Source organism: Mastigoproctus giganteus, chromosome 7 (genome assembly GCF_048544385.1).
Source record: "Mastigoproctus giganteus isolate SK-2022 chromosome 7, ASM4854438v1, whole genome shotgun sequence".
NCBI lineage: Eukaryota > Metazoa > Arthropoda > Arachnida > Uropygi > Thelyphonidae > Mastigoproctus > Mastigoproctus giganteus.
In genome coordinates, this window is record NC_143581.1 from 91,305,834 (window position 1) to 91,332,332 (window position 26,499).

Below are 26,499 nucleotides of genomic sequence, written 5' to 3' on the forward strand. Positions count from 1 at the left end.
AAGAGTTAGAATAGATCATTGTTTGCTTATAGGACAGATCAGTCATGTGATCTAGAGCTATCTTTATTGCAAACAGTTCGGCAGTATAGACACTACATTCCTTTGGAAGAGACACAGAACAAGAACAGATAGTAGGAAGTGCCGCTGCACCTACCATTGTACTTGTTTTTGAGCCATCAGTATATATATATATATGAAACCACAGAGAATGATTAGCTACATGTGCAGCATGGACTTTCCTGATGGCGAGATCTGCTGCTTGTTTTTTCCCCCATTGTTGGAAAAAGAGATCACAGACAGGTGTATAACTAGATCATGGAGGGTCATGTGTGTTTGTTTCCTGAAAAAAGATATTACCCATGTTTAAATTCCAGCATTGTGTTAACTGTAACAACCTTATCCCAACTGGCTTGTTTTGATAAAAGGTGGTCCATTGGGGCTCAAATAAGTATGGCTAGATAGGATGAAATAGAAGGCTTCGTATTTTTGCTGCATAGTTGAGTAGCAACATTTTCCTCCGAAGATGGAGTGGAGGTTCGTGTGCATCTATATATGGACTCTGTACAGGGGATGTTCTGAACTCCTAAAGCAGTTCTAAGAGCATTGTGATGGATAGTGTCTAGCCAAATTAGTGCACTTTTCTTGGCAGAGTCATAGACTGGAGCTCCGTAATCCAAGCGAGATCGGATTAATACCCGATATAGTCGAAGCAGAGTGTATCAGTCAGCACCCCCACACGTGGATGAAGATAGTACTCTAAGGATATTTAATTTTTTCAAGCAAATGGTTCTCAGGTATGTGATGTGTTGTAAGAAGTTTAATTTATTGTCAAGGATTAGGTCAAAAAATCTGATACTATTTGATAGTTATGGTGAGATTTTTAATTTGTAATTCAGGCTCAGGGTGAATTTTACATTTTTTACAGAAATGAATACATTGGATTTTTGTGTTGATAAGCAGTAGCCATTGCGAAACATCCACAACTCAATTTTGTTAATCAAGATCTGAAGCCGTCTCTCAATAGAATTCATATTTTTTTTCCTTGGCACGAGATCATGAGGTCATCTGCATAATGATAATTCTACTGTGCTTGTAATATCATAGATAATATTGTTTATTCTTACAAAAAATAGAGTAGGACTCAAAATAGATCCCTGAGGGACCCCCCCTCCTCCTGTATATGGATTCTAGAAAGAACATTTAGATAATGGACCTGAAAGGTTCTGCCTTGGAGACAGCTCTGAATAAACAAAGGAAACCTGCCTCGTAATCGAAAGGTGTGAAGATCTCATAAAATACTGAAACACCATGTTGTATCAAAGGCCTTTTCTAAATCCAGACTTACCATAATTAGGTGGTCGTTTCTGACAAAAGCATTCCTGATGTTTGACTCTGCTTTGGTCATCATATTTAATGCAGATCTATTTTGCCGAAAGCCACACTGACTTTTATGTAAGATGTTATGTGACTCTAAAAACCAGGTGAAGTGCTTGAGAACTATTTTCTCCAGTATTTTCCCCAAATAACTAGTTAAAGAAATTGGACGATAATTAACTGAATTAGAGAGGTCTTTTCCTAGTTTGGGGATGGCTAATACAAATGGAAGTCTCCAAGAGTAAGGATAAACATGTTCCTGAAAAATTCTGTTAAAAAATATTAGTAGAGTTTGTAAAGTGGTATCATTCAAGTGTTTTAGCATAATATAAAATATACCATCAGGGCCAGCTGATGGTATATTTTATACCATCAGCTGGCCCTGCTAAAGCATTGCGTGCTCTGTTAAGAGATTCTTTTAAGATAAAAAAAAGGTTAATCTAGTATTGGTGTTCTTTGTGATAGTGGAAGCGAACTGTATCCAGGAATCTTTTTTTGGCTTTTCTTCTTATTTGTCGTGCTTTAGCATTAAGTTTCTTGTAATTTATAAGGTTAATAGTAGTGGGATGCTTGCAGAAAATATTCCAAGCTTTATTCTTTTCTTTGTTTGCCCTATTACATTCATCATTCCACCAGTAGTTTTTGCACTTGCGTGGATGAGTCGACGACTGAGGAATAGCTTTATCAGCTGCTGCTAGTATCTGTTTAGTGATATGGTCAGAAACTTCATCTATTGACTTATTCTGAATGAAGTTTTTATCTAAAACTGCACTTAAGGAAAATTTTATCCAGTTTGCCTTTGTAAATTTCCAACTTTGGTGAGTTTCCAAATAGGGGGAGGTAGTTTGGAATTTACAAGTAATTGGAAGATGATAGCTGTTGTGGGGATTATTCAATACTGCCTAATGTATACTTGGGTACAGAGCGGGGGAGCAGATAGTTAGATCTATGGAAGAAGTATTTCCTGTGGGAAAATGTACATCAGTATGTGCACCAGTGTTCAGCAGAGTTACATTGTGTGTGTCCAGTAATGTTTCTATTAGCTGCCCTCTTTTATCCATACGAAGACTTCTCTATAATGGATGGTCACCCATCAAACATATAGGAGATGGTATCTGGGCAAGGAACTCATCAAAGTCTAAGTACATACGTTTGGTTTGGTGGAAGATAAATAAAAACAAGAGATAAAATTATTCCAAGTTCTATTCTAACAGCAACAACTTCTAAATTAGTTTTTAAGGGGATTTGCCTAGACGGATTAGTAATGGATACTAAGACCTTTACACCTCCACGGGCTGCAGTTGCTGCATTTCTGTCATGCCTGTACAAAATATATTTCTTTATTGAGGGAGTCACTTGCAGAGTTAAATATGTTTCCTGTAAACAAATTCCTGCTGGATTGAAATCTTGAACTAGGTCATAAAGCTCATTTGTATTAGTACGTAGTCTTCGACAATTCCATTGTAAAAAGCACTGCATTATTTAGTTTTAGTGGGAGGATGATCCGGTAGCTTTTTAGAGGCAGTAGGGTTGTGGAGATCTTCTTTAGGAAACTTAGGACATCCAGTGTCCATGTCTTCTTCAGCATAAATTTCTAATATAGGTTCTTCTTGAGTTTTGTCATCTATGTCCATTTCTGCCATATTAATTTGGCTCTTGTTAGCGGATTCTTCTTTTGCCATCCTGGTATCACTTCGGGACTTTATACCACTAATAGAGGGGATGGAAATTGGGGTATAACAAGTCTGGTCTCTATTATTTTGCTTTAAAGCTGGCTAACGAGCTGAAAGCTGAGCTCTAACCCACTCAGCAAGCAATTTTTCAGGCAGAATTGAATCAATTCCGCTTGAAAAATCGATTGCTACTCAAACCGAATTATCATTCAGTTTGAGTAGCAACCGAATGATAATTCTTAGTAGTATTTGCATATGTACGTGCTGGAGTGTCTTTCACTATTTGTCATCTCACTTCCTGATAAGTCACTTTGTGTTCAACTTTAAACTTCTGTATTTTTTTTCCCAGCTTCCATAATTTGCAATTTTCGGAATATGCAGGATGATCCCCCTTGCAATTTGGGCAAACTAGAGATGTTGCATTACAATCTGTTTGAACATGATCTTGAGACCCACATTTTGTTTCCTCGACATGTCTGAGAGTGTCCAAATTTTTGGCATTTATAACAGCGAATTGGATTTGGAATATAGGGGCGGATATGGCAATTCAGATAACCGGCTTTAACAGTACGTGGTAAGTTTGGCGTATTGAAAGTGAGTATTATACTATGGGTTGGAATGAGATTGTCATCCCTACGAGTCAGAATTCTCCTAGCTTGTACAACCTTTTGATCTTTCATTTCTTGCACAAGCTCCTCTTCTGTTACATTCAATAGACCCCATTCAGAGATAACACCTTTAGAACTATTTAGAGTTGTGTGGGGAGAGATTTTAATAGGAATTCCCCCAAAAGTTGTAAGCTTTAACAACATTTCAGAATGTTTAGACTGTCGTTTCAACTAGTAAATTCCCTGACTGTAACCTTTTAACCATTTCAAGTGATCCGGCAGCATTTTCTAGGAATCTCTGTATCATAAATGGAGAGAGTTTACTCACTTGTTGACTAGTTAACGAATGGATAATAAGATTGTTTGTTTTGTTTGTTTTTCAAGAGCATTAGCAACTAAGGCCACACTGCTCCGGGAATATGCGGTGGTCATTCCCTGATCTTTCCGCATCCTCCATATTCAGTAGTCAAGGGCTCGAACCCCGGCGACCTAATCAAGAAGCACTGCTGCTCCTGCCCACGGAGGCACCAAGATAATAAGAAAAGTTGGATACTCTGGCTTACTTTGAAAGCCAGAGTATTCAACTTTGAAAGCCAGGCTTACAAAGAGCTTACTTTGCACATTACCTTGATCAGAATTGTACCAATGTTTGGTATTTCAGCTCGAAGGCTCTAATGCTGGATAGTTTTTGTTATCCGTGTCAGGTCATTTTCACCCTGGGGATTAGCTTTTCCACCCAGGTTACCGGCCCTGCCACGGGGAAGCAGGAGCAGTGCTGCTTGTGGCCAAGCATAGGAGTTAGTACGGTTAGTAAACTAATAAATAGTAAAGAAAAAGATACTTTCCTTTTCCTGGCTGTCTTTTTATACTTTAAAAAGTATAGATAATTAACAAAAGGACTTATAAAACTTCAGGAAGAAAAATCGTTTTGCAATTTTTTTCGTTAAATTAATTTTTTTCATAATTTTTAATTGTGTTAAATTGATTTCTAATTGTGTTCATTTGATTTTTAATTATTGTTAATTATTTCTTACTATAATGTAAGATTTTCGATTTTTTAATTGTTTTCATTTTAATTTCTGGAGAGTATCATACGGAAGTGTTCTATGTATCATATTGAGTTATACTTCTCTTATTCTTTTACAAATACAGTTACAAGGAGTAGTACTGCGAGTACTATTCCTAAGTCCTTGTAAGAGGGGGTCCACTTAATACAGTGGACCCCCTCCTTATGATTGGTTCACTATACGATCAAATCACTTTACGATGGACTCTCCATTGCCAGTCATTGTAATCACGTTTGCAAATTACATTTTAATTCTATTAAACGGTGATTCTAATAAGTGAAAATAGACGGAATATTATCCACAGGCTATAAAAGTAAAGATCACAAATTTAAACTTTATTACATTACCAATTAACAAAATTAAATGAGACATGAAAATCGGAAGAATATTTCCCACAGGTTAGCAAAATAAAAATAAATTTATGCTTCTATACATATTAATTATATATATATCTATATATAATTAATACATACTGTAATATGTTCATACAGGCATTTCCCGCTTTATGAGTTCCCGAGTTTACGAGTTATTTTTTTTTTCAAGTATCAACCAAATCGAAAATATGAACATTAATTGCAAAAAATGAATGTTAGACATTGATACATACCGCATTTCAAACCACACACATAGCTATACAATACAATGTTCCCCGCTTTACGATATTAATCCATTCAAGAGACACCATTTTACGTGAAAATATCGTAATGTGAACCCAATAACACATTGTTTTTTTTGGTAATTCGTTCCACGACCTCGGAAGTTGAAATTTTCGCTATATAAAACTCTCTAAAAGGTCGTTTTTATAGTGTAAATTGTATTAGTTACCAATTCAAATCATTGAAATGCACTACACTTTCATCATTATCATATTTATTGTCATTTGGTTTTTTTTTAGGAGCATTAGCAACTAAGGCCATATTGCTCCGGGATATGTGGTGGTCATTTCCTGACCTTTCCGCATCCTCCGTATTTGGTGGTGACGGGCTCGAACCCCGGTCTAATCAAGAAGCGTGTGCTACGCACTGCTGCTCCTTCCCACCTGGCTACGGAGGCGCATCGTTATCATATATTCTATTATAAGAACCAATTTTGAACGGCTTTGTGATATTTTTCTAAAACACATTTCTGGAGGTCCCTACCATAAAACAATAAAAACCATTTGCACCTTCCGGTTTATTGGGCTTTTCTGTTACTGCAAGCAATTATAAACAGGTAGTAAACTTGATCTCATTATATTTTCGAAAATACCCATAGCTGGAATTGTGCGGTTTTTTACATTATTATGGTGAAATATGTTTCCCACTTTACTGAAACCTTCAATCGTATAAAAACATAAATAAATTTTCAGAATCTTCTCTTCATTCCTTTTTTTTAAGCTTTGTAAACTTGTCACTCGGCACAAATCATGTTAGTTGCAATTTGTGCATTCCATTAAAAAAATGCTTATGTATGCTATTGAAATTTATAAAGAAAAGAGAAAATTATCTTGGAAACAAACGTCTCTTGAAACATTTCTGAAGAAGACGACTCCTTGTGTAACAAACCAACGAGTGCCAAGCCAATAATGAGTGATCAACGAGTGTGCCTTTAGTCGATGATGAAGAATAAACATTCTTTAACATTTGTAAGTCATAAATAATTTCTTTATTATTATAATTTGCTTGATTTTACAGGCTACGTTTTCATTTCTTTGGATAAATCAATCCTTTTTTAAACAGACTAATTAGCTAACTAATTTCATTGTTGAAAACGTAACCCCTATTTTTAATATTATGTCTATGGGAAATAAATTTCCGCTTTACAAGCATGGGATAGGAACAACGAATTAACTGGTAAAGCTGGGGACTACCTGTACTTAACTAGCTAGTTGATATTGCTATTCACTGACATTTTTTGAGGGGGGGGGAGGGTTGTAAACACTAAAATTTAAAACAGTGAAAAAGATAAGCAATCGATAACACAGAACATGGCATGCACAAATTGCAACTAACAACAATACGTGCAAGTGAGATACAGAGTAATAAGTTTGTGAAAATTAAAAATTACGAATGAAGAGAAGACTGAAAATTTATTTATATTTTTTATGATTAAAGATTTCATGGAAGAGGAAACACATTCCACCATAATAACGTAAAAACCCACAGAATTCCTGCTATCCATATTATCAAATGCAATAAGATTGAGTTTACTACCCGTTTATAATAGATTGCGCTAACAGAAAAGCTCAATAAACCGGAAACTGCAAATTATTTTTATTGTTTTATATAAAGGTAGTGACCTCCAGAAATGTACATTAAAAAAATATCACAAAGACATACAAAGTTGATTCTTATAACAGAACATACGATAACGATGAAAGTGTAGCGCATTTTATTGATTTCATTTGGTTTTTTGAAATTAAAGTGGCTAATTCCACTAATCAGTGATCATGTTAACCGGTGCTTACTTATTTCACTTTACGATGGGATGGGCTGGGTTTATGATTGTCTCAGACTGGACCATGTGGTCCTTCCTCTCAGTCAACAGCAGCATTTGTAAATGTTTTGGCCATTTTTTTTTTTTTGTCTCCTTTAGTTGAAGTAATTTTTTTGTGTTGTGCTTTAATCAATATATTAGTTTTAATCAATATGTACAATTTTCATTATTATTGTAAAAATCATCTTTTAGAGAGATAAATAGCTTAGTTATATAGCAAAAATTTCAACTTCTGAAATCTTGGAACAAATTACCAAAAAACAGTGTGTTATATTGGGTTCACATTTAGATATTTTCACGATACGGTAGTGTCTCTGGAACGGATTAATATCATAAAGCAGAAGTCCACTGTAATACAATTCTTCCATATCTGATAATATTTGGTAGCAAGGGACCTTACATTTTTCAACAAGTGAGTGGTCCCTGTCATAAAGATAGGTTTGTGACAGCTTAGTTTAGAAAAATGTGACCTTGACTGGTTTGCTCAGTGCCCATATGGTGTAAGGGCACCTTACACTGTATGGGCTCTGTTGAGTTGGAAAAATTTTGAGGCAGTATTTTTCCCCATTCCATTATTTTTCATCTAACAACATAAGAGAGACATTTCATAATGAAAAATATTACAAAATGCCTGTTAAGAAGAATGGCAAATGTTGTGTGACAAAAATACTCATATGCATTTCAAAGCATCAAAAAGTTGTATGTTGTTGTTGTTTTTTGGTTTTTAGGAGCATTAGCAACTAAGGCCATATTGCTCCAGGGATATGCGGTGGTCATTCCCTGACCTTTCCGCATCCTCGTATTTGGTGGTGACGGGCTCGAACCCCGGTCTAATCAAGAAGCATGTGATACGCACTGCTGCTCCTTCCCACCTGGCTACGGAGGCGCCTCAAAAAGTTGTAATAAGTATAATAAGTATACTTGCCATGCCTGGTCAACTAGTTAAAATTTGATCCATGAACCACTGACCCCCCCCCCCACAATTTCTTTTGGAAACTGTATGCTACCATATTATCTACAATTGCAATAATTTAACATTCATTTATAACATATTAATAAAGCATATTTAATTACTCTTACCTGTTTCTGACAATTTCTAGCTTTTTTTCCATTGTCTCATATGGCATATAAATAGTTTGATCAAACTTGCTGATTGCCACCTAATTACATATAGAAAAATAAAATAAAAAAATTATTAAATTACAATTTAAGATATTACTTAATACTAATAAAATGATTCAACTGAAAGTAATCTGTAATAATTCCTTTATTTTTAACAATTTAAGTTATTTCTTAAACTGATTAAAATTATTCAAGTGAAAGTAATCCGTAAAAGAATTCCCTTAATCTCACATTTAATAATGTTCATGACAACATAAGGGATTTTTTTTTTATCTCTCATAACCAAACTGTTAAACTTCAACTATTTTACTACTGCAATAACACATCGCCTGCAATTATGAAACACTGGTCATTACAAGTTATTAAAAATTACACAAAAATTACCTAGTAGACCACAAATTACATAATTCAGAGAGGGACAGGATGAGATAAAATATTATGTTATGGGTGCACTCAAAGTTGTTTTATGTGTTTTGTCATCAATTTAATATCATGTCCCAGATAGTGTCAATAACCAAAAAATATAGTGCAGCACTGACTGTAAAAATAATAAAGAGTTTCACTTACTAGCTATTCCATAACATCCCATCTGACGTAATCTATGGCAATTAAAAAAAATCCAAGAAAGGTTGTGTGGTTGATTTTATAAATCACTTAACATTTTTTTAAAGAAAAAAGACAAAAAATAGTTGAAAATGGTGCATTTCATAATTTTATTCTTTATTCTGACACTATACTGGATAATAAGAGCAAACATTATCTTCAGTAACAATAACCTTGTTATCCAAAATGTGTCTACTACATTTTCTATGCTCAACAACAAGAAGCAAACAAAAATAAAACCAAAACTCAACAAAAAAATTAACCAACTGGATTATGCTACACTTTGTACACACATATATAGTACTATAATTTTTTTTTTACAGCTGTACTTTTTCAATTAAAAAAATAATGATGTAGATCAAAAGTGAATACCAAAATCTACACTGACATAATTCAAATATTTTTAAAGTGTGTGTGTGTGTGTGTGTGTGTGTGTGTTTTGTGTGTGTGTACGCGCGCACACACACACACACTTTCAGTACATCAGGGTGATTCTTTTTTTTTTTATGGAAACTCTAAATACAAAAAGTATTAGAATCTATAACATTTAGCCCCATGCACTAGCTGAGAAGATCCTTATTGACTTAAGACTGGAATTTCTACATTCTGTAAGTATTAGTATTAGTATTAGTAACGGCCGTATGGTGCAAGAAAGCCTATGGCTTATGCTGCACCAGCCAAAAAAAAAAAAAAAAAAAAAAAATCCGAACAAAACAATGATAAAAACAAAAATTAAATAAATAAATAAATAATAATAATTAATAAATAAATAAAAATAATAAAATGAAATTAAAAATTAAATAAAAAGGAAATTAATCCTATCATCCTATGCGCTTCCCTTACCCGAAAGTACTATCCAGATGACCCTTGAATTTCCCCAAACTGTCGGCCTCTACCACCCATGAAGGCAACTTATTCCAGTAATTTATAACTCGCTGGCTAAAATAAAACTTCCTGCAGTCCAATCTAAACATTTCCCCGCGTAACTTGAATTTATGTCCCCTAGTTCTAGCATCATTTATAATCTTGAAAATTTTGTCCTCATTCATTTTACTGATGCCTCTCAGAGCCTTAAACACCTCAATCAAATCTCCTCTAAGGTGTCTAGTTTCCAAACTCTGCAACCCACATATTCGAAGTCTTTCTTCATAAGGACGCCCTTTTGCCGATCTCACCAGGCGAGTTACCCTTTCAAGAAGCTCGATGTCTTTCTTTAGGTGCGGTCTCCATACTTGAACACAGTATTCCAAGTGTGGTCTAACATAGGCCTTATATAATGGGATTATCACGTCCCTATCTCTACTTGCAAAAGTTCGATAGATCATCGATAGGACACAATGGGCCTTCCTTGCAACCTGTTTACAATGCTCAGAGAATTTCATGTCTGACCGTATCGTAACACCCAAGTCCCTTTCCTCCAGTACTGGGTTTAGTTGAACTCCACCAAGTGAATAAGTTATTTTGGGATTACTGTTTCCCAGGTGTAATACCTTACACTTTGTTGGATTAAAGCACAGCTGCCATTTTTCTGACCATTCTTGAAGTCTATCTAGGTCTCTCTGAAGAAGCTCAGCTTGACAGTGATCATTAACTACTCTACCAATTTTAACATCATCTGCAAATTTAGACATCACGCCCTCTATCCCTTCATCAATGTCGTTTATGAAAATTAAAAACAACAGTGGTCCTAATACTGATCCTTGGGGAACCCCACTTCTTACATCAACCCAATCTGAGGAATAGCCATTTATCACAACCCTCTGCCTCCTGCCCTGAAGCCATCCTTCTATCCATCTAAGGATTTTCCCAGTGATTCCAACCTGTTCCAGCTTATAAAGCAACCGCTCATGTGGGACTGAGTCAAAAGCTTTGCTGAAATCTAAATAAACAATGTCGAAATTATTCCCTAAATCCAGCTCGTGAGTGACCCTTTCGAAATAGCGAACCAGATTTGTTAAACATGATTTTCCCTTTACAAAACCATGCTGAGTATCCTTGAGAATTTCAATTCGATCCAAATGATCCTGAATTCCACCCTTGATCAATGCCTCCATGATTTTCCCTACTACTGAAGTCAAACTGACAGGTCGATAATTTCCCACTTCACTTTTAGAGCCACCCTTATGTATGGGAGATACATTTGCACTTTTCCAATCCAAGGGAATCTCCCCAGAGTCTAGTGATGCTCGCATAACCAGCCTCAGTGGTTCAATGCACTCGCTTGCCGCCTCTCTCAAGATTATAGGGTATATTCCATCAACTCCAGGAGCCTTGCTAGTCTGTAGGCTTGAAAGTTTTTTCATTAAATAATCTTGCGAAATTTCAATATCATTAATTACATATTTTTTAACTTCGCTCCCACAATTTCCCATTGCCACAAAAGGCTTTTCATTTGTAAATATCGATGCAAAATAACTGTTGAGTTCATCTGCAACGGCAGCTGGTGTATTTATTACTATCCCCTTTCCCTTACGTAAAGGTCCGATCTGGTTTGTCCTGCTCTTCTTGGCATTTATATATGTGAAGAATTCTTTATCCCCCCTCTTTGCTCTGTTTGCTAGTGATTTCTCATAAACTGCCTTTGCCTGTCGAACCTTTTCTGTGGCTCTATTACACATCACCTTGTAGCTGTTATAGGCTTCAGTACTTTTTATTGCTCTGTAACGTTTCCATGCCACCTTTTTTCTGCTCAAGTAATGTGGCAACTTCACTATTCATCCAACTTGGAACCCTTCTCGTGGAGTATTTTTTTAATGGTATATACGCATTCAAGGCATCTTTGATTAATGTTTTAAAAGCGTACCACAGTTCAATTGTATTCATTCTCTGCGCGATATCTACCCAGTTAATAGAGGCCATGTAGTACCTTAAGGCATCGTAATTTCCTTTTCTGAAATTAAAACCCATTCCTTTGCCTTTTACTTCTGCTACCTCTCTCGTCCTCATCCACCGTAGAACTCCGTGATCACTTCCTGCTACTGGTTCCTCTACTGTCAGCCCTGTTATGTCATCTGATTCATGTGTGATGATGAGGTCTAGGATATTCTTTTCTCTAGTACTTTCCCTGACATGTTGATACAAATAACAGTCATCTAGTTGATTTAAAAATTTTGTTCCCCATGTCGAGTTTCCTTCCCATTTACTCCAATCAATTAGAGGCAAATTGAAATCACCCATAATAAGGCATTGACGCTTACTTGCCCATTCCATTTGCATGTAGAGGCTTTTGTCATAGTCTTCACAATCACCTGGTCTGTAGATTACGCCTACTCGCATTGTACCTTTGTTTCCAACTATCTCACACCATACAGACTCTATACTAGCATGTGAAATGTCTGAATCTGGGAAAGCTATCGTCGCACTCAGGCTGCTTCTGATAAGAAGCATTACCCCACCACCCCTTCTATCTACTCTATCCTTCCTAAATACATTATACAAGCCGTACTGAAACTCATCATCCCCAATTTCCGGGTGACACCACGTCTCCGTAAGCCCTATTATGTCCGCGTTACTTATTTTAACCAGCAGTTCGAATTCGCTCATTTTATTGACGACACTTCTAACGTTACTGTATAAACAATTAAGATTTACTGTTCTTGTATATTTAACAACCCTAACACAACCCTTGAAGTTTTTTAGGCTCTCTTCCCTGATATTAGCTACCTGCTCACGTGAAACGTCTTTGCCCCCAGAACATCTAGATAATACGTCCAGTTGGGGTAACAGATAAGAACTCTTAAGGTATGTGCAAGAGTTACATTGACCAATATTATCAGATAAACGCGTGTCAGTATTACCCACATCCCCCCTAACTAGCAGTTTCCCTGAGCCTTTAAGGTATCCTCAATAATACTGGCAAAAACTTTTGCACCACCTTTGTTTAAGTGTATCCCGTCTCTACAAAACAAATTCCTTCTACCTACAAGTGTGGGCCATGCTGATAGAAATTTACCCCCTAAAGCCTTGCAGATTCCTTCAAGTCTTGAGTTAATCCACAAGGCTCTTAACATATAATCCCTCCTATCGTGTCTGGGCAGAATTGCAGACACATAGACATTATGGCCTAGCTCGCGACATTTCTTCAGCATGGTCCTGTATTTTTCCAACAAATCGTCAGATCGTGTACGTTTAATATCGTTTGTCCCCACATGAATAATAATATTTTCTTTACCCCCTTTAAAATCTGACAGTCTGTTGGTGACATCATCAATAGTTGCTCCCGGCAGACATACCCTGGTTCTGCTCCACCTATCTTTATTACAAAAAATATTCCCCGTTTCCCTGACAATGGAGTCTCCTAATAAAACAATGTCCTTTCTAACCAGGGTAGTTTGCACTTGGTTTTTCTGTTTTGAGGCTCGAATCGGGTGTGCATCACTTGGTAGATTGCTGGAGTTTTGAGTCCCTGACGAGCTCCCAGAAGCATTATTTTCGAGGGCAAGCACTCGTTTTTTCAGGGACTCAAATTGTTCCATCAGTGCACCAAATTGTAATTTAAGATCGGTGCACTCCTTACATCGATCACAAAGAAAAGAATCCCCAGGTGAGGTAGGATTAGTCACCAGGTCGACCTTGGAAAACATTCCACAGGTTCTACAACGGATTAAATCATGACTCACCCGTAAATCGCCATCTGCTATTTCCGTGTGACTCACGATACCCTGTGACGTGTTTAAGGCAGATCTCGTAACAACCATTATAAAATTAAATAAATATCAATGAAAGTAACTTTAAAAAATTATATCTATAATATTATTAAAATCAAACAGTTACAGGAAAACCTATAACAAAATAATCCAACAATATTTAAATAAATCAAATATTTAAAAGCACTATCCAAAAGTAAACCACTTAACTGAGGAGCCCTGTCTAAGCGCGTCCGCTCACCTCGAATGGAAATATATGACAAGTAAGGTTGTTGCAGAAAAAGAAATAGATGGAATAAATAAGAAAAAGCCAGTTCTCTGAATATAGAATTGACAGTGAATGGATGGTGAGGCACTGTTTAGGAAGAGCATGAGGAAAATACAGATGACAATTCGGAAGAAGAATGTCCATGGAAATACCTACAGAAAAAGGCATGCAACAGAAACTGAAAGTTTGTGGGACAGAATTCAAATGTTGTGAATCATTAATTAACCTGCCTGCCCTTTTTTTGATTAGCATATGATTCAAGAAAGAAGCCTATACAGCAACAGCCGAAAAAAAACAAAAAAAACACCCATTTCACCCATCCATTCACTCCAAAAGTTTGTTCAGTTCTTTGAATTTATTTAAACTATCAACTTCCACAAGATTTTTTTGAATTTATTTAAACTAACTTTCATATCAAGATATATATCAAGAAAATATTTCTATTGATAGCTGCGTTACAAACTTCGAAAACTTTACAAATGTTCTCATGAACATTTGTAAAATCAAACAATCCTTTATTGCATGAAAAGTACTTCGTTACAGTGTGGGTAGTGGAGAATGTTTTCTGCTTCAAAAGGATGGAAAGTACTCGTCAATATTCCATCTGGAAAGACAGGAACATAGGTGTTTTATTCTGAGAAGTCCTGTGCGGTAAAATCAAACAGGAAGTTACTCTTCTTGTTACCAAAAGTAATTCTGTAAGACACAGTCTTACAAATACCTTAATCTTTGGATAACAATAGAGGGTAGAAATAAAATAATTTTACGAACAAAGAAAACAACATTTCAGAAATATTTCAATTAGTGTGAGTTGGCCTGTCAGTACAGCACATAAAGAATAGATGTAAACATCGGTATTGATTTCTGCATCACGGTATCAAATTTTGTGTTTTTTTCACTAATTGACATTAGAAGTTCATCAAAACTCTGTATCAACATTCTGTAAAATAAAAAAAATAAAAACTTCTCGGGAGATTTCCGGTGTGTGTCAAACATAATATAAAACTTTTTTTTTTACCTATTTGAATTTGCTGGATGAATCCATCATCGTTGTTTTCTCTTCCTATTCGCAATCAACAATACATAAATATGCAATAAATCTAACTTGAACAACTTCCATCTTGAAACTGGGAATAGAAAAAGTGAGTCACTGGTGATATCCAATGAAAACATTAGAAATGCCCCTCGTCTAGTTTGAAATGATCTGATGTTAAGAGTGCTACATGTTGCTATTTTGGAGGCTTTCATGATGCCAGCTTATGCTCGCACTTCAAGCACTCGTCTAGTATAGCCCTAACACTTTCTCCACAAATAACCTTTTCCACAATTCTGTGGTGCTTCTTAAATTTATCTGACCACCCAGTGCTCCCATTAAATTCTTATTTAATGGTATATTAAATAAGAATTTAATGGGTATGTCCAAGGGACTGTGCAAATTTCAGAGCTTGTTACTTAATTATTGGACCTGATATTGGTATATTCTTTTCACGTATCATTTGCACCCATTTTCGAACAGCTTTATCAACATCTTCGTATATACACAACTTATTTCACATCTTGTCTGCATCTCCTTCAATTGCATTTAAAATTGATTCTCGATTTTTTTTAAATCGCAGATAAACTGCTTGCAGGTATGCTATATTTCTCCACAATATCTTTTTTCTTAAAACCCTGATCGATATCATGAAGAATCTTAACTTTATCATTAATACTTAAACACTTTCTCTTCGACATTGTTTCCACAACTGTAAAAATTACTCTACTGCAGCTCTTTCCAATACATACACTGTGTAGCCACTGCAAACTTCGCTGCGCTGGCCATATAGTGAATTGTTAGTACTGCCTACTCAAGACATTCTCTTGTCAATTCAACACTATTACGTGATCTTTCCTATCAATCACTTTGAAGAAATATACAAAATATACGAAAACTTTGTGAATTTCTTTTATTCTGCTTTCATTCACATATACACAAAAGAAAATTTATGGTTAATGTATGCTGTATGTTACTTTTCAGAAAAAAACATAAGAGCATATAGCCTATTTGATTGATGACAAATCATTCTAAAAGAACGAAATTTAACAAAATTCACGAAACGTCAACTGGGAGTCCAGTTAGTTGAGAATGGACATATACAAAAACTATCATATAATGATTGAGGAAGGGCACATGGTACGGTTAAGGTGAGAAGTGAATGTCACTCAGTAGGCGTTACTAAAAACCGACTATCAAATCATTCTATGTATGGCAGCCACAGCGCGCTAAAGGTTTGCCCATAGCGAATTTCATTTTCCCCTTAGCCAACATCAATTTATAAATCTACCCTATTTATTGCAAAGTTCATGATGACTTTTAAGAAAACCCATTTGGTTTTATAACAGTAACAAAAACAAAACAAAGACGACCCTCCTACAGGTGTCAATTGCCACAAGCATTCACTAAAAGGATGATTAATTCCAGATGCTAATGAGCAATTTCGGAGGGAAGAAAACCATATATTTGAACAGCTGTTTAACAGTAAATGCTTGAAAATCTTCAAAAATGCTTTGCTAATGTTTTTAAAAATTCGTTATAGAGTGACTAACACTTTGCTATATGGAGTTAATTTTACATGTAATTTCTTTTCAGGGTGCAATGTTTTGTGAAAAACTTTGTAATATAGAGAAATTCGTTAAATAGAAGTTCCACTATATATATATATATATACAGCAGGCCCCCGTTATAACGCGGTTCGCTTTACGCTGATTCGCTATAATGCTGTTCTTATATTATAACCCGTATCTGACTATAACGCTGTCACAGATCACTATAATGCTCTTTTACAGATTGCATTTTTGGCATATTTAACGAAATCATTTCATTTGATGGAACGATTAGCTTGAAAATGAATAGCAAAACAGCATTAAAACGTTTCCCACGCCGACTTGAGAATTTTTCCCATGCTCAGTGAAATTTTCTCGCATGCTAATTTAATTGCAGTACATCACTTGTTACGTAGTTCCGAGATCAACCTTTTAAAAAATGATTAAGTATATTGCTTGTAATATTTGCGTTACATGCATTTATCCGAAGTCTAGTCATCACTCAGTACAGTATTAGACATTGTGCGTAACGGACAGTTTACTTGAACATTGTATCGTAATTAATGCAACCAACGCAGTTACATTTTCGAAGAGTTAATAATGGCCGATAAGAATGAAAAAGGCAACAACGTCTGAGCGCAGAACGAAGACTATAAATGTAAGAAAAAGACTGAATTTGAAAATTAAATTAGATGTTTTGAAGCGAATTGATTCCCATCAACGACAAGCGGATGTGTGCCATAATTTAGGACTTGCAAGTTTAACTGTAAGAACAATAATAAAAAAGTAAAGAATTAATTTTAGCAGCGGGAAAGATAGCTGTTCCACTGCAAGCAACTAGGGCTAGGCCAGCTATTAGGATTGAAATGGAAAGACTAACTAATTTTATTGAAGATAATATCCAATGCAGAATTCAGTTAAGTTAAATATTTAAAAAAAAAAAAAAAAAAAAGAGAGAGAGAGAGAGAGAGATTAGCCAATGATGATCTGAAGAGAACTCACCTAAAAAAAAAAAAAAAAAAAGGAGCCGAAACTTTCAAAAAAGTTAAAATTATTGAAGAGGGGTATTATGCGTTATACTTCTCAACAAGTTTTTAACATAGATGAAGCAGGATTTTTATGGAAAAACGAATACCTAAAAGAAGTTTCATATTGAAAGAAGAAAAAACATGCCAGGTTTCAAAGCAGCAAGGATCGGATGAATTTATTGTTAGGTAACGCTGTGGGGGATTTAAAATTAATACCCCTTTTAGTTTATTTAGAAGAGGGCCAAAGTTCAACTCAAAATCAACACATTTTTCATGATTTTAATTGGAATTTTAAGTTTAATTTTTATACGTAAGTAGTTACCACATAATTATATACGTAAGTAATGCAGAATATTTTATATGTACAAATATTTGAATATTAAATATTTTGACCAACATTTGTGCATCTTTTCACTACCATTTATTATTGATTATGAAATATTCTATGGCACCGACCACAACTCACAAATACATATGTTACCTTATGGGAATGCGGCGCTCGCTTAGCGTGGATTCACTTAGCGCTCTGTTTTTCCGGAACGAATTATCAGCGTTAAGCGGGGGTCACCTGTACAGATATATTTAAAACAAAATTCAATATCCAAGTTATATTTCTCAATACAGGAACTCCCCGACTTACGTAATACTCGACTTACGGAAATTCGACTTTACATAAGTTTTTGCCAGCCAATGCAAAGTTAAAAAAAATTGTGGAAATATAATGTGAACCCAATAACAGATTTTTTTTTTTTTTGTAATTCGTTCCAAGTTCTTGGAAGTTGAAAATTTTGCTGCATTACTAAGCTATTTATCTTTCTAAATGGTCATATTTATAATGGAAATTGCACCACCTTTCATCGTTATCATTATAAGAATAATGATAACGATAATAAGTTCCCATTATAAGAATCAATTTTGAATGCCTTTGTTATATTTTTCTATAGCATGTTTCTGGAGGTGACGACCATAAAACAATAAAAACAATTTGCACTTTCCAATTTATTGGGCTTTTTTCAGTGTATAAGATATGATATACCAAGCAATATGTTAATTAGGCAAATTGGCTCCGACTCAATACACCTGGAGTGGCTTGTTTAAGAATAGAGAATGGAATGAAGCTTTTGCTGAGTTCGCTAGAGAAGTAAACAGGATTAGACAATTGTAAAAGTTTGTATATATGTAAATAGTGTTTTTATGGAGTTGAGATTTAGTTGGAATTGGAATTTATTGATCTTATAGTTTATAGTTGCATAAAAGAAAGTGTAAAAAGTATAAAATACAAAAATATATTGATTAATTTTATTGTTTAGGGTTTTATATTGATTTTAGAGTTTATAGTTATATAAAAGAAAATGTAAAAAGTATAAAATACAAAAATATATTGATGAATTTTAAATGTCTAGAGTTTTAATTTGGCTGGAACAAGAATCACAATTTATAGAAGTTTGCCTTTGAATTTTAAAGTTTAATTGAGCTCTAGATAGTCGATATCTGCCTCTTCGGGGCAGGGGCGGTAACATATCCTCAATGTTTGATTTATCATATGGAGGATATGTGATTAAGGATCAAAAGATTAAAATTGATAGGATGAGGAATAAAGCGCAGATGAGCTTATTGCTCAGGAAGCGCAGGTACAAGTAGGTGTTAGGACAGTGATGATGATTAGCATTAGCATTAGCAGAGGCATATGATGCAAGAAAGCAAGCTTATTCAGCATCAGCCAAAAAAAAAAAAAACCCCACTCCCATTTCACCCCTCCGTTCGTTCGAAATACCTGTCCAGTTGAGCTTTAAATTTGTTTAGGCTATCAACTTCAACAACAAGTGATGGAAGTCGGTTCCACCAACCAACCACCCGCTGGCCAAAGGCAAATTTCCGCACATCTATCCGACATCCGTCCTTCCTCAATTTGAATTTATGCCCTCTGAGGTGATTATTCTGAGAAAGATGAAGAATCCCATTGGCATTGAGCATGCTCAAACCATTCAAAGCCTTATACACCTCTATCAGATCACCTCGCCGGTGCCTAGTCTCCAGACTCTGTAATTTGCAAAACTTAAGCCTTTCTTCGTAAGAGCAACCCTTTGTTCCATTTACTAATCTTGTTGCCCTTCTCTGTACCCGTTCCAGCAGATCTACATACTTCTTGAAATGAGGCCTCCAGACCTGTATACAGTACTCAAGATGTGGCCTTACCATTGCCTTATACAAGGGAATAATCACCTCCTTATCCCTGCTAGAAAAATTCCTGTATATCATTGACAAGACACCATTAGCTACTCTTGCAGCTCGTCTGCACTGCCCAGAGAACTTCATATCTGCCTGCACAATTACCCCCAGGTCCTTTTCATTCTCCACCACTGTCAGTGTAGTACCGCAGAGTTGATACGTTGCTCTGGGGTTACTGTTTCCCATATGTAGTACTTTACATTTGTCGATGTTAAACTTCATTTGCCACCTTTCAGCCCATCTGTTCAACCTTTCCGGATCCTGTTGCAGCAGCATAGCGTCAGTAGTGTCCTTAACGACCCTGCCAACCTTTGTATCATCTGCAAACTTGGACGTTAAACTTGATATTCCATCATCAATATCATTCATAAACACCGAAAACAACAACGGACCCAACACTGAACCTTGAGGAACTCCACTAATAACATTAGTCCAAGTTGAGCAGTGTCCATTGATTACCACTCTCTGTCTTCTGCCACTCAACCATCCCCTTATCCATAGCAGCAATTTGCCTCCAATGCCACACTGCTCCAATTTGTGCAGCAGTCTTCCATGTGCAAAGATTTCAGAGCTACTTCAGTTGGAGGTTGTTAAAGTTAACAGAGGAGTGAATGATATGCTTGCTTGCTACAAAGTACAGCAAACTCTCGATTAACCGGGACACTTCAAGACTGAAAATTAAAAAAAAAAAATCAACCAGAAATCAAAAAAATTCAAGTACTAACTAGAATGAGTAATAACTAGAACTAAGTATAAACAGATATTTTGCAAGTCGTAAATAAGTGACAAATGGCATTATAATTCATCATTGGGAGATTAGTGTACCTGTTGTCTTGGAATCCCTGCTGTCTCCACACCAGCCACTCAAAACAAAAAAAAAAAAGAAAGAGAGACCAAATGTTTAGTTTGTTTTAGTGCATCGCGCCGATTTTTGTGTTCCGTTGCAGCACAAAATTATTTTTTAGTAATTTTTTTTTTTGTTTAGAAATTGTGAAAATGATGGGTAAACGCAAAAGAGTTGCGTTTTCAGTTAAACAAAAACTTGAAATTATTCAAAAGTTTGAAAATGGTGCATCTGTTAAATCTCTAAGGAATCATTATAATAAGGATGTATCAAAATGGTCAAACATTAACAAGTATCATGCGGAATTCAGATTTGTCAATAATAATATAGTAGCAATGTGTTATTAGTCATTCCCGAGTTACGTAAAACTCAACGAAATAAGAAGTCCTGGAATGTACCTCTTACGTATGTCAGGGACTTTTGTATTTTTGAATTAACCGGGAAATCGATTATCCGGGATTTGTTTTTTACCATATATCCCAGAAAATCGAGAGTCTACTGTAATCTACAATGAAAAGAAAAAAGCCACTGTCCAGTCATCCATTAATATGTTCTTTCGTAAGGTGAGCCGCCTGACCCTTCTAAATCTCCACAGCCCTCAACCTCTGCAGAGGCGTACTTATCAGCTGAAGACGTCTATTCTTGCAACGATGCTTGAGAGATAAAACTAACTGACGTTATGCCTGCCACCTCTCTTTTTTTGTAATTTTATAATTTTAAATTGCAACTTTTGTAATTTTTCCTGCACATGAGATAAAAAACTTAATAAGTACAATAAATAATTCTATTTACATGTTTGTCGAAAATTTATTTTTTGATTCAATCAATTCAGCGAGCACAGTTGCAAGTGCTGCACAAGCTTGGGGGAAATTCCCCGACTTACGTAGTGTTCCACGGAATGGAACCCTTACATAAGTTGGGGTGTTCTTGTACTGAATATGTTTATGTAATCCTTCATGGTGTCATACCAACTACAAAGTAATCGTATTTCTTACAGGACATAAGAAATAAATTTAATCAATCCAATTTTTTTTTAAATAAAGAAAGACTATCAAAAATATTACATGGTGAGCAGCAGATGCTAATCGTGTTGCATGAAACAGTCTACACTGAGATGAGAAGCTAAGGGCTTTCAGTCCCTGAAAATAAAAATTGAAAAAAATATATATATATAATTTGATATTAAATGAAATACAGATGGGTCATGTGTCAGTTTGTACAATTTAAATGTTGGAGTAAATTTCATGCTCCTATTACTTCATTAATGCTATATTTACATGTTATTTATGTATTGTTCAAATAAATTGTATAATAAATTGTAAATAAATTTAAAATGTATTGTTCAAATAAATTTCATCCATCTCAGTAATCTGGCACATGGCTTAACCTGTATTTTCATACATACAAAATATACACTAACCAAAGATATATTAAACAGTGAGCAGAAGATCTAATCAACGTTGCCATACGAATTTTATACTGAAATACAAATGTTAATAAAATAAAACAGCTGAGTAGTTTCAGAATTTTTATTATAACAAACACATCAAATTCATATATAAAAAAACTGCAGTAAAACTTAAAAAATATATCAGGGATGTAATTAATGAGATTTCTAGAACCCATTCGTTATCTATTTTTCTCTATTTTTTATTGCATCTCAATTAAAGGTGCAATAAAAAAGCAGCACATCACTGACATGGTAATTACAAAGTAAGAAGGGAAATGATAATGAGCTATCAATTGCAAATTATGCTGAAGAACTGATTAAGTCATCGAATGCAGACATCGTGGGATATCGGAGACATGGTGTCACTCAACATAAGGGATGCAGAATTTGAATATGGAGAGTACAATCTACTGTATATGGAAAGGAGAGACAGCACAGGACAGGAGGGGGCTATGCTCTTAGTTAAGAAGGATATTAAATCTAAGGCAGTGCATCCAGTCAACATGGGTGGCCAGAGCAATGTTGAATGAGTTGGATGTGACACGGGCACTGAAAAAAAAAGAGTAGGAAGGTGTTATAGGCTAATGACTATGATGTGTATGACAAACTATACAGAGCAACAGAGCAGTCCAGTAAATCAGGATGTCTTAAAATGGGAGGATTTTAATTTAGCATTAGCAAGGCATATGATGCAAAAAAGCAAGCTTATATAGCATCAGCCAGAAAAAAAAAAAAAAAAAAAAAAAAAAAACACACCCTTCCCATTTCTCCCATCCATTCACTCCAAATGTTAGCATTAGCATTAGTAGAGGCATTTGATGCAAGAAAGCAAGCTTATGCAGCATCAGCCAAAAAAAAAAAAAAAAACCCACTTCCACTTCACCCCTCTGTTCGTTCAAAATACCTGTCCAGCTGAGCCTTAAACTTATTTAGGCTATCAACCTCCACTACAAGGGATGGAAGTCTGTTCCACCAACTAACCACCCGCTGGCTAAAGGCAAATTTCCACACATCTATCCTACATCTGTCTTTCCTCAATTTGAATTTATGCCCTCTCAGGTGATTATTCTGAGCTAGAGGAAGAATCCCATCAGCATTGAGCGTGCTCAAACCATTCAAGGCTTTATTCACCTCTATCAGATCACCTCGCTGGTGCCTAGTCTCCAGACACTGTAATTTGCAAAACTTAAGCCTTTCTTCGTAAGAGAACCCCTTTGTTCCATTCACTAATCTTGTTGCCCTTCTCTGTACTCGTTCCAGCAGCTCTACATCCTTCTTGAAATGAGGCCTCCAGACCTGTATACAGTACTCTAGGTGTGGCCTGACCATTGCCTTATACAAGGGAATAATTACCTCCTTATCCCTGCTGGAAAAATTCCTGTATATCATTGACAATACTCCATGAGCTACTCTTGCAGCCCATCAGCACTGCTCAGAGAACTTCATATCTGCCTGCACAACCACCCCCAAGTCCCTTTCATTCTCTACCATTGTCAGTGTAATACCACAGAGTTGATACGTTGCTCTGGGGTTGCTGTTTCCCATAATGCAGTACTTTACATTTGTCAATGTTAAACTTCATTTGCCACCTCTCAGCCCATCTGCTCAACCTTTCCAGATCCTGTTGCAGCAGCATAGTGTCAGTAGTGTCCTTGACAACCCTGCCAACCTTTGTATCGTCTGCAAACTTGGACATTAAGCTTGATATACCATCATCAATATCATTTATAAATACAGAAAACAATAATGGACCCAAAACTAAGCCCTGAGGGACTCCACTAATAACATTAGTCCATGATGAGCAGTGTCCATTGATTACTCTCTGTCTTCTCCCCCTCAACCACCCCTTTATCCATAGCAGCAATTTGCCTCCAATGTCACACTGCTCCAATTTGTGTAGCAGTCTTCCATGTGCAACAGTATCAAAAGCCTTTCTAAGATCCAAGTATATAATATCAAAGCTATTCCCTGCATCCAGTTCTTTTGTGACTGCATCATAGTATCCAATCAAATTGGTCAGGCAAGACCTCCCCTTAACAAAACCATGCTGTGTCCGAGCTATAACTGAAGTCTTGTCTAAATGATCCTGCAGTGCTTCTTTAACCAGTGCCTCCATTAATTTTCCTGGAACAGAAGTTAAGCTCACAGGTCTATAATTACTTGTGTCAGCCTTTGATCCTCCTTTGTGAATTGGGGTCACATTTGCACATTTCCAGTCTACGGATACCTCCCCTGAGTCCAAGGAAACTCTCATAATTATGGCTAAGGGTTTGCTTACTTCCTTTGCTGCCTCCTTTAATATAACTGGATAGATCCCATCCACCCCGGTTGCCTTTCTAGTGTTTATCTTCAACAGTTTCTCCTCCACTTTACTCCCAGTTATTTCAAGATTCTGTAGCTTACTGCTAGAGTTGAATACACCTCTGGCATTCCCCTTGCTGAATAACTCCTCATGTGTGAATGTCAATGCAAAATATTCATTTAGTTTGTTAGCTACCTGAGCAGGATCATCAACAGTTGACCCATCAATATCAAGTGGACCAATCTGATTCATCCCCTTCCTTCTAGAGTTTACATAAGTAAAGAACTCTTTGCTGTTTTTCTTTGCATCCCTTGCCAAGGATTTCTCGTAATCTGCCTTCGCCTGCCTAACCTCCTTTGTAACTTGGTTGCATATCAACTTGTATCTATCATAGGCTTCTGTGTCATGTGTTAATTTGTAAGTATCCCATGCATTTTTCTTCTCTGCCATATGCCTCATTAGTTCATCTGACATCCATTTTGGCCAAAACCTTGAACAATATTTCTTAGTTGTTATGTAAAGCCTTGTAGCTTCCAAGATAAGTTCTTTGAATGCTTCCCATTTTGAATTTGCTGTTGGTAACATCATCAGTTGGTCCCACTGTATAGAATTTAAATACTGTCTCAGTCCATCGTAGTCGCTTTTACGGAAGCAATAACCCTTCCCTTTACCCCTAATGGTAGTTACCTCTTTGAGTAAATCCCACTTCAGCACACTGTGATCACTGCCACCTAGTGGTTCATTTATCTGCAGATTCTTAATGCATGTTTGTCTAGTTCTGCTTTGAACTTATTTAAGTTGATGACCTCCACCACAACCATCCGCTGGCTAAAGGCAAATTTCCTCATATCTATCTTACAACTGTCTTTCCTCAATTTGAATCTATGCCCTCTCAGGCGATTATTCTGAGCAAGAGGAAGAATCCCATCAGCATTGAGCATGCTCAAACCATTCAATGCTTTATACACCTCAATCAGATCACCTCGCAGGTGCCTAGTCTCCAGACACTGTAATTTGCAAAACTTAAGCCTTTCTTTGTAAGAGCAACCCTTTGTTCCATTCACTAATCTTGTTGCCCTTCTCTGTACTTGTTCCAACAGCTCTACATCTTTCTTAAAATGAGGCCTCCAGACTTGTATACAGTACTCAAGGTGTAGCCTGACCATTGCCCTATACAAGGGAATAATCACCTCCTTACCCCTGCTAGAAACATTCCTGTATATCATTGACAAGACACCAATGAGCTACTCTTCCAGACCGTCTGCACTACTCAGAAAACTTCATATCTGTCTGTACAATTACTGCCAGGTCCTTTTCATTCTCTACCACTGTAAGTGTAGTAGCACCCAGTTGATACGTTACTCTGGGGTTACTGCTACCCATATGAAGTACTTTACATTTGTCAATGTTAAACTTCAGTTGTCATCTCTCAGCCCATCTGCTCAACTTTTCCAGATCCTGTTGCAGTAGTGTACTGTCATTACTAGTATGCTAATTTTGCAGATGACTTGAATTTGTGATTTGGTCACTCAACATACTAGCAAGATTTTGTGAATTTACAGAATGACTGTTTTCTACATAAGCAGCATGATAAAGAAGCAACAAGAGGAAACAATACCCTTGATATGATTAACAGCAGGCAATTCTTCATGCATTAAGAGCTTGCAGGTAAAAGATCCTCTGGATGACAAGTAATCACAGTGTGCTGATGTGGGATTTACTTAGAAACATAATTACTGTCAAAGGTAAAGGGAAGGGCTTTTGCTTTCATAAGGGCGATTACAGTGATCTCATACAGTTTTTAATTTCTATACAGTGAGGCCATCCGATGATATTACCAACAACACATTCTAAAGAGGAAATGTTCAGGAAAGTAATTGTAGAAGCTACTAGGCTTTTCATACCAACTAAGAATACAAGTCCAGGATTAGATCTAAATGGATGCCAGATGAACTGATGAGAATTGTGGCAGAGAAAAAAATGCATGGGATGCATATAAATTTTCAGGTGATAAAAAGGCCTACGATAAATATAACCTAGTCTGTAATCAAGGAAAAGGGACTTCAAGTAAGATAAATTTTAGGTATTACGGAGAAGTCTCTGGCAAAGAATTCCAAGAAAAGCAACAAAGGCTTCTTTACTTATATTAACAGTAGAAGGAAGGGACTGTGCCATATTGTTCTGCTTGATATCGATGTTAATGATTTTGCTTGGTTTAACTGTTAAT

At 36.0% G+C, this 26,499-nt stretch overlaps 1 protein-coding gene across 1 annotated transcript in view; it reads right to left on the bottom strand.

The window, feature by feature from the left end:
- The window catches only part of LOC150083068 (aconitate hydratase, mitochondrial-like), a 305,010-nt gene that overhangs the window by 258,007 nt on the left and 20,504 nt on the right, over positions 1-26,499 (bottom strand). Inside the window, exons 2-3 of the mRNA XM_090377767.1 lie at positions 21,585-21,659; positions 8,278-8,357 (exon numbers count right to left, since the gene is read on the bottom strand). Of these exons, the coding sequence (XP_090233893.1) occupies positions 8,278-8,357; positions 21,585-21,659 (155 nt within the window). The remainder of the gene's footprint in view (positions 1-8,277; positions 8,358-21,584; positions 21,660-26,499) is intronic.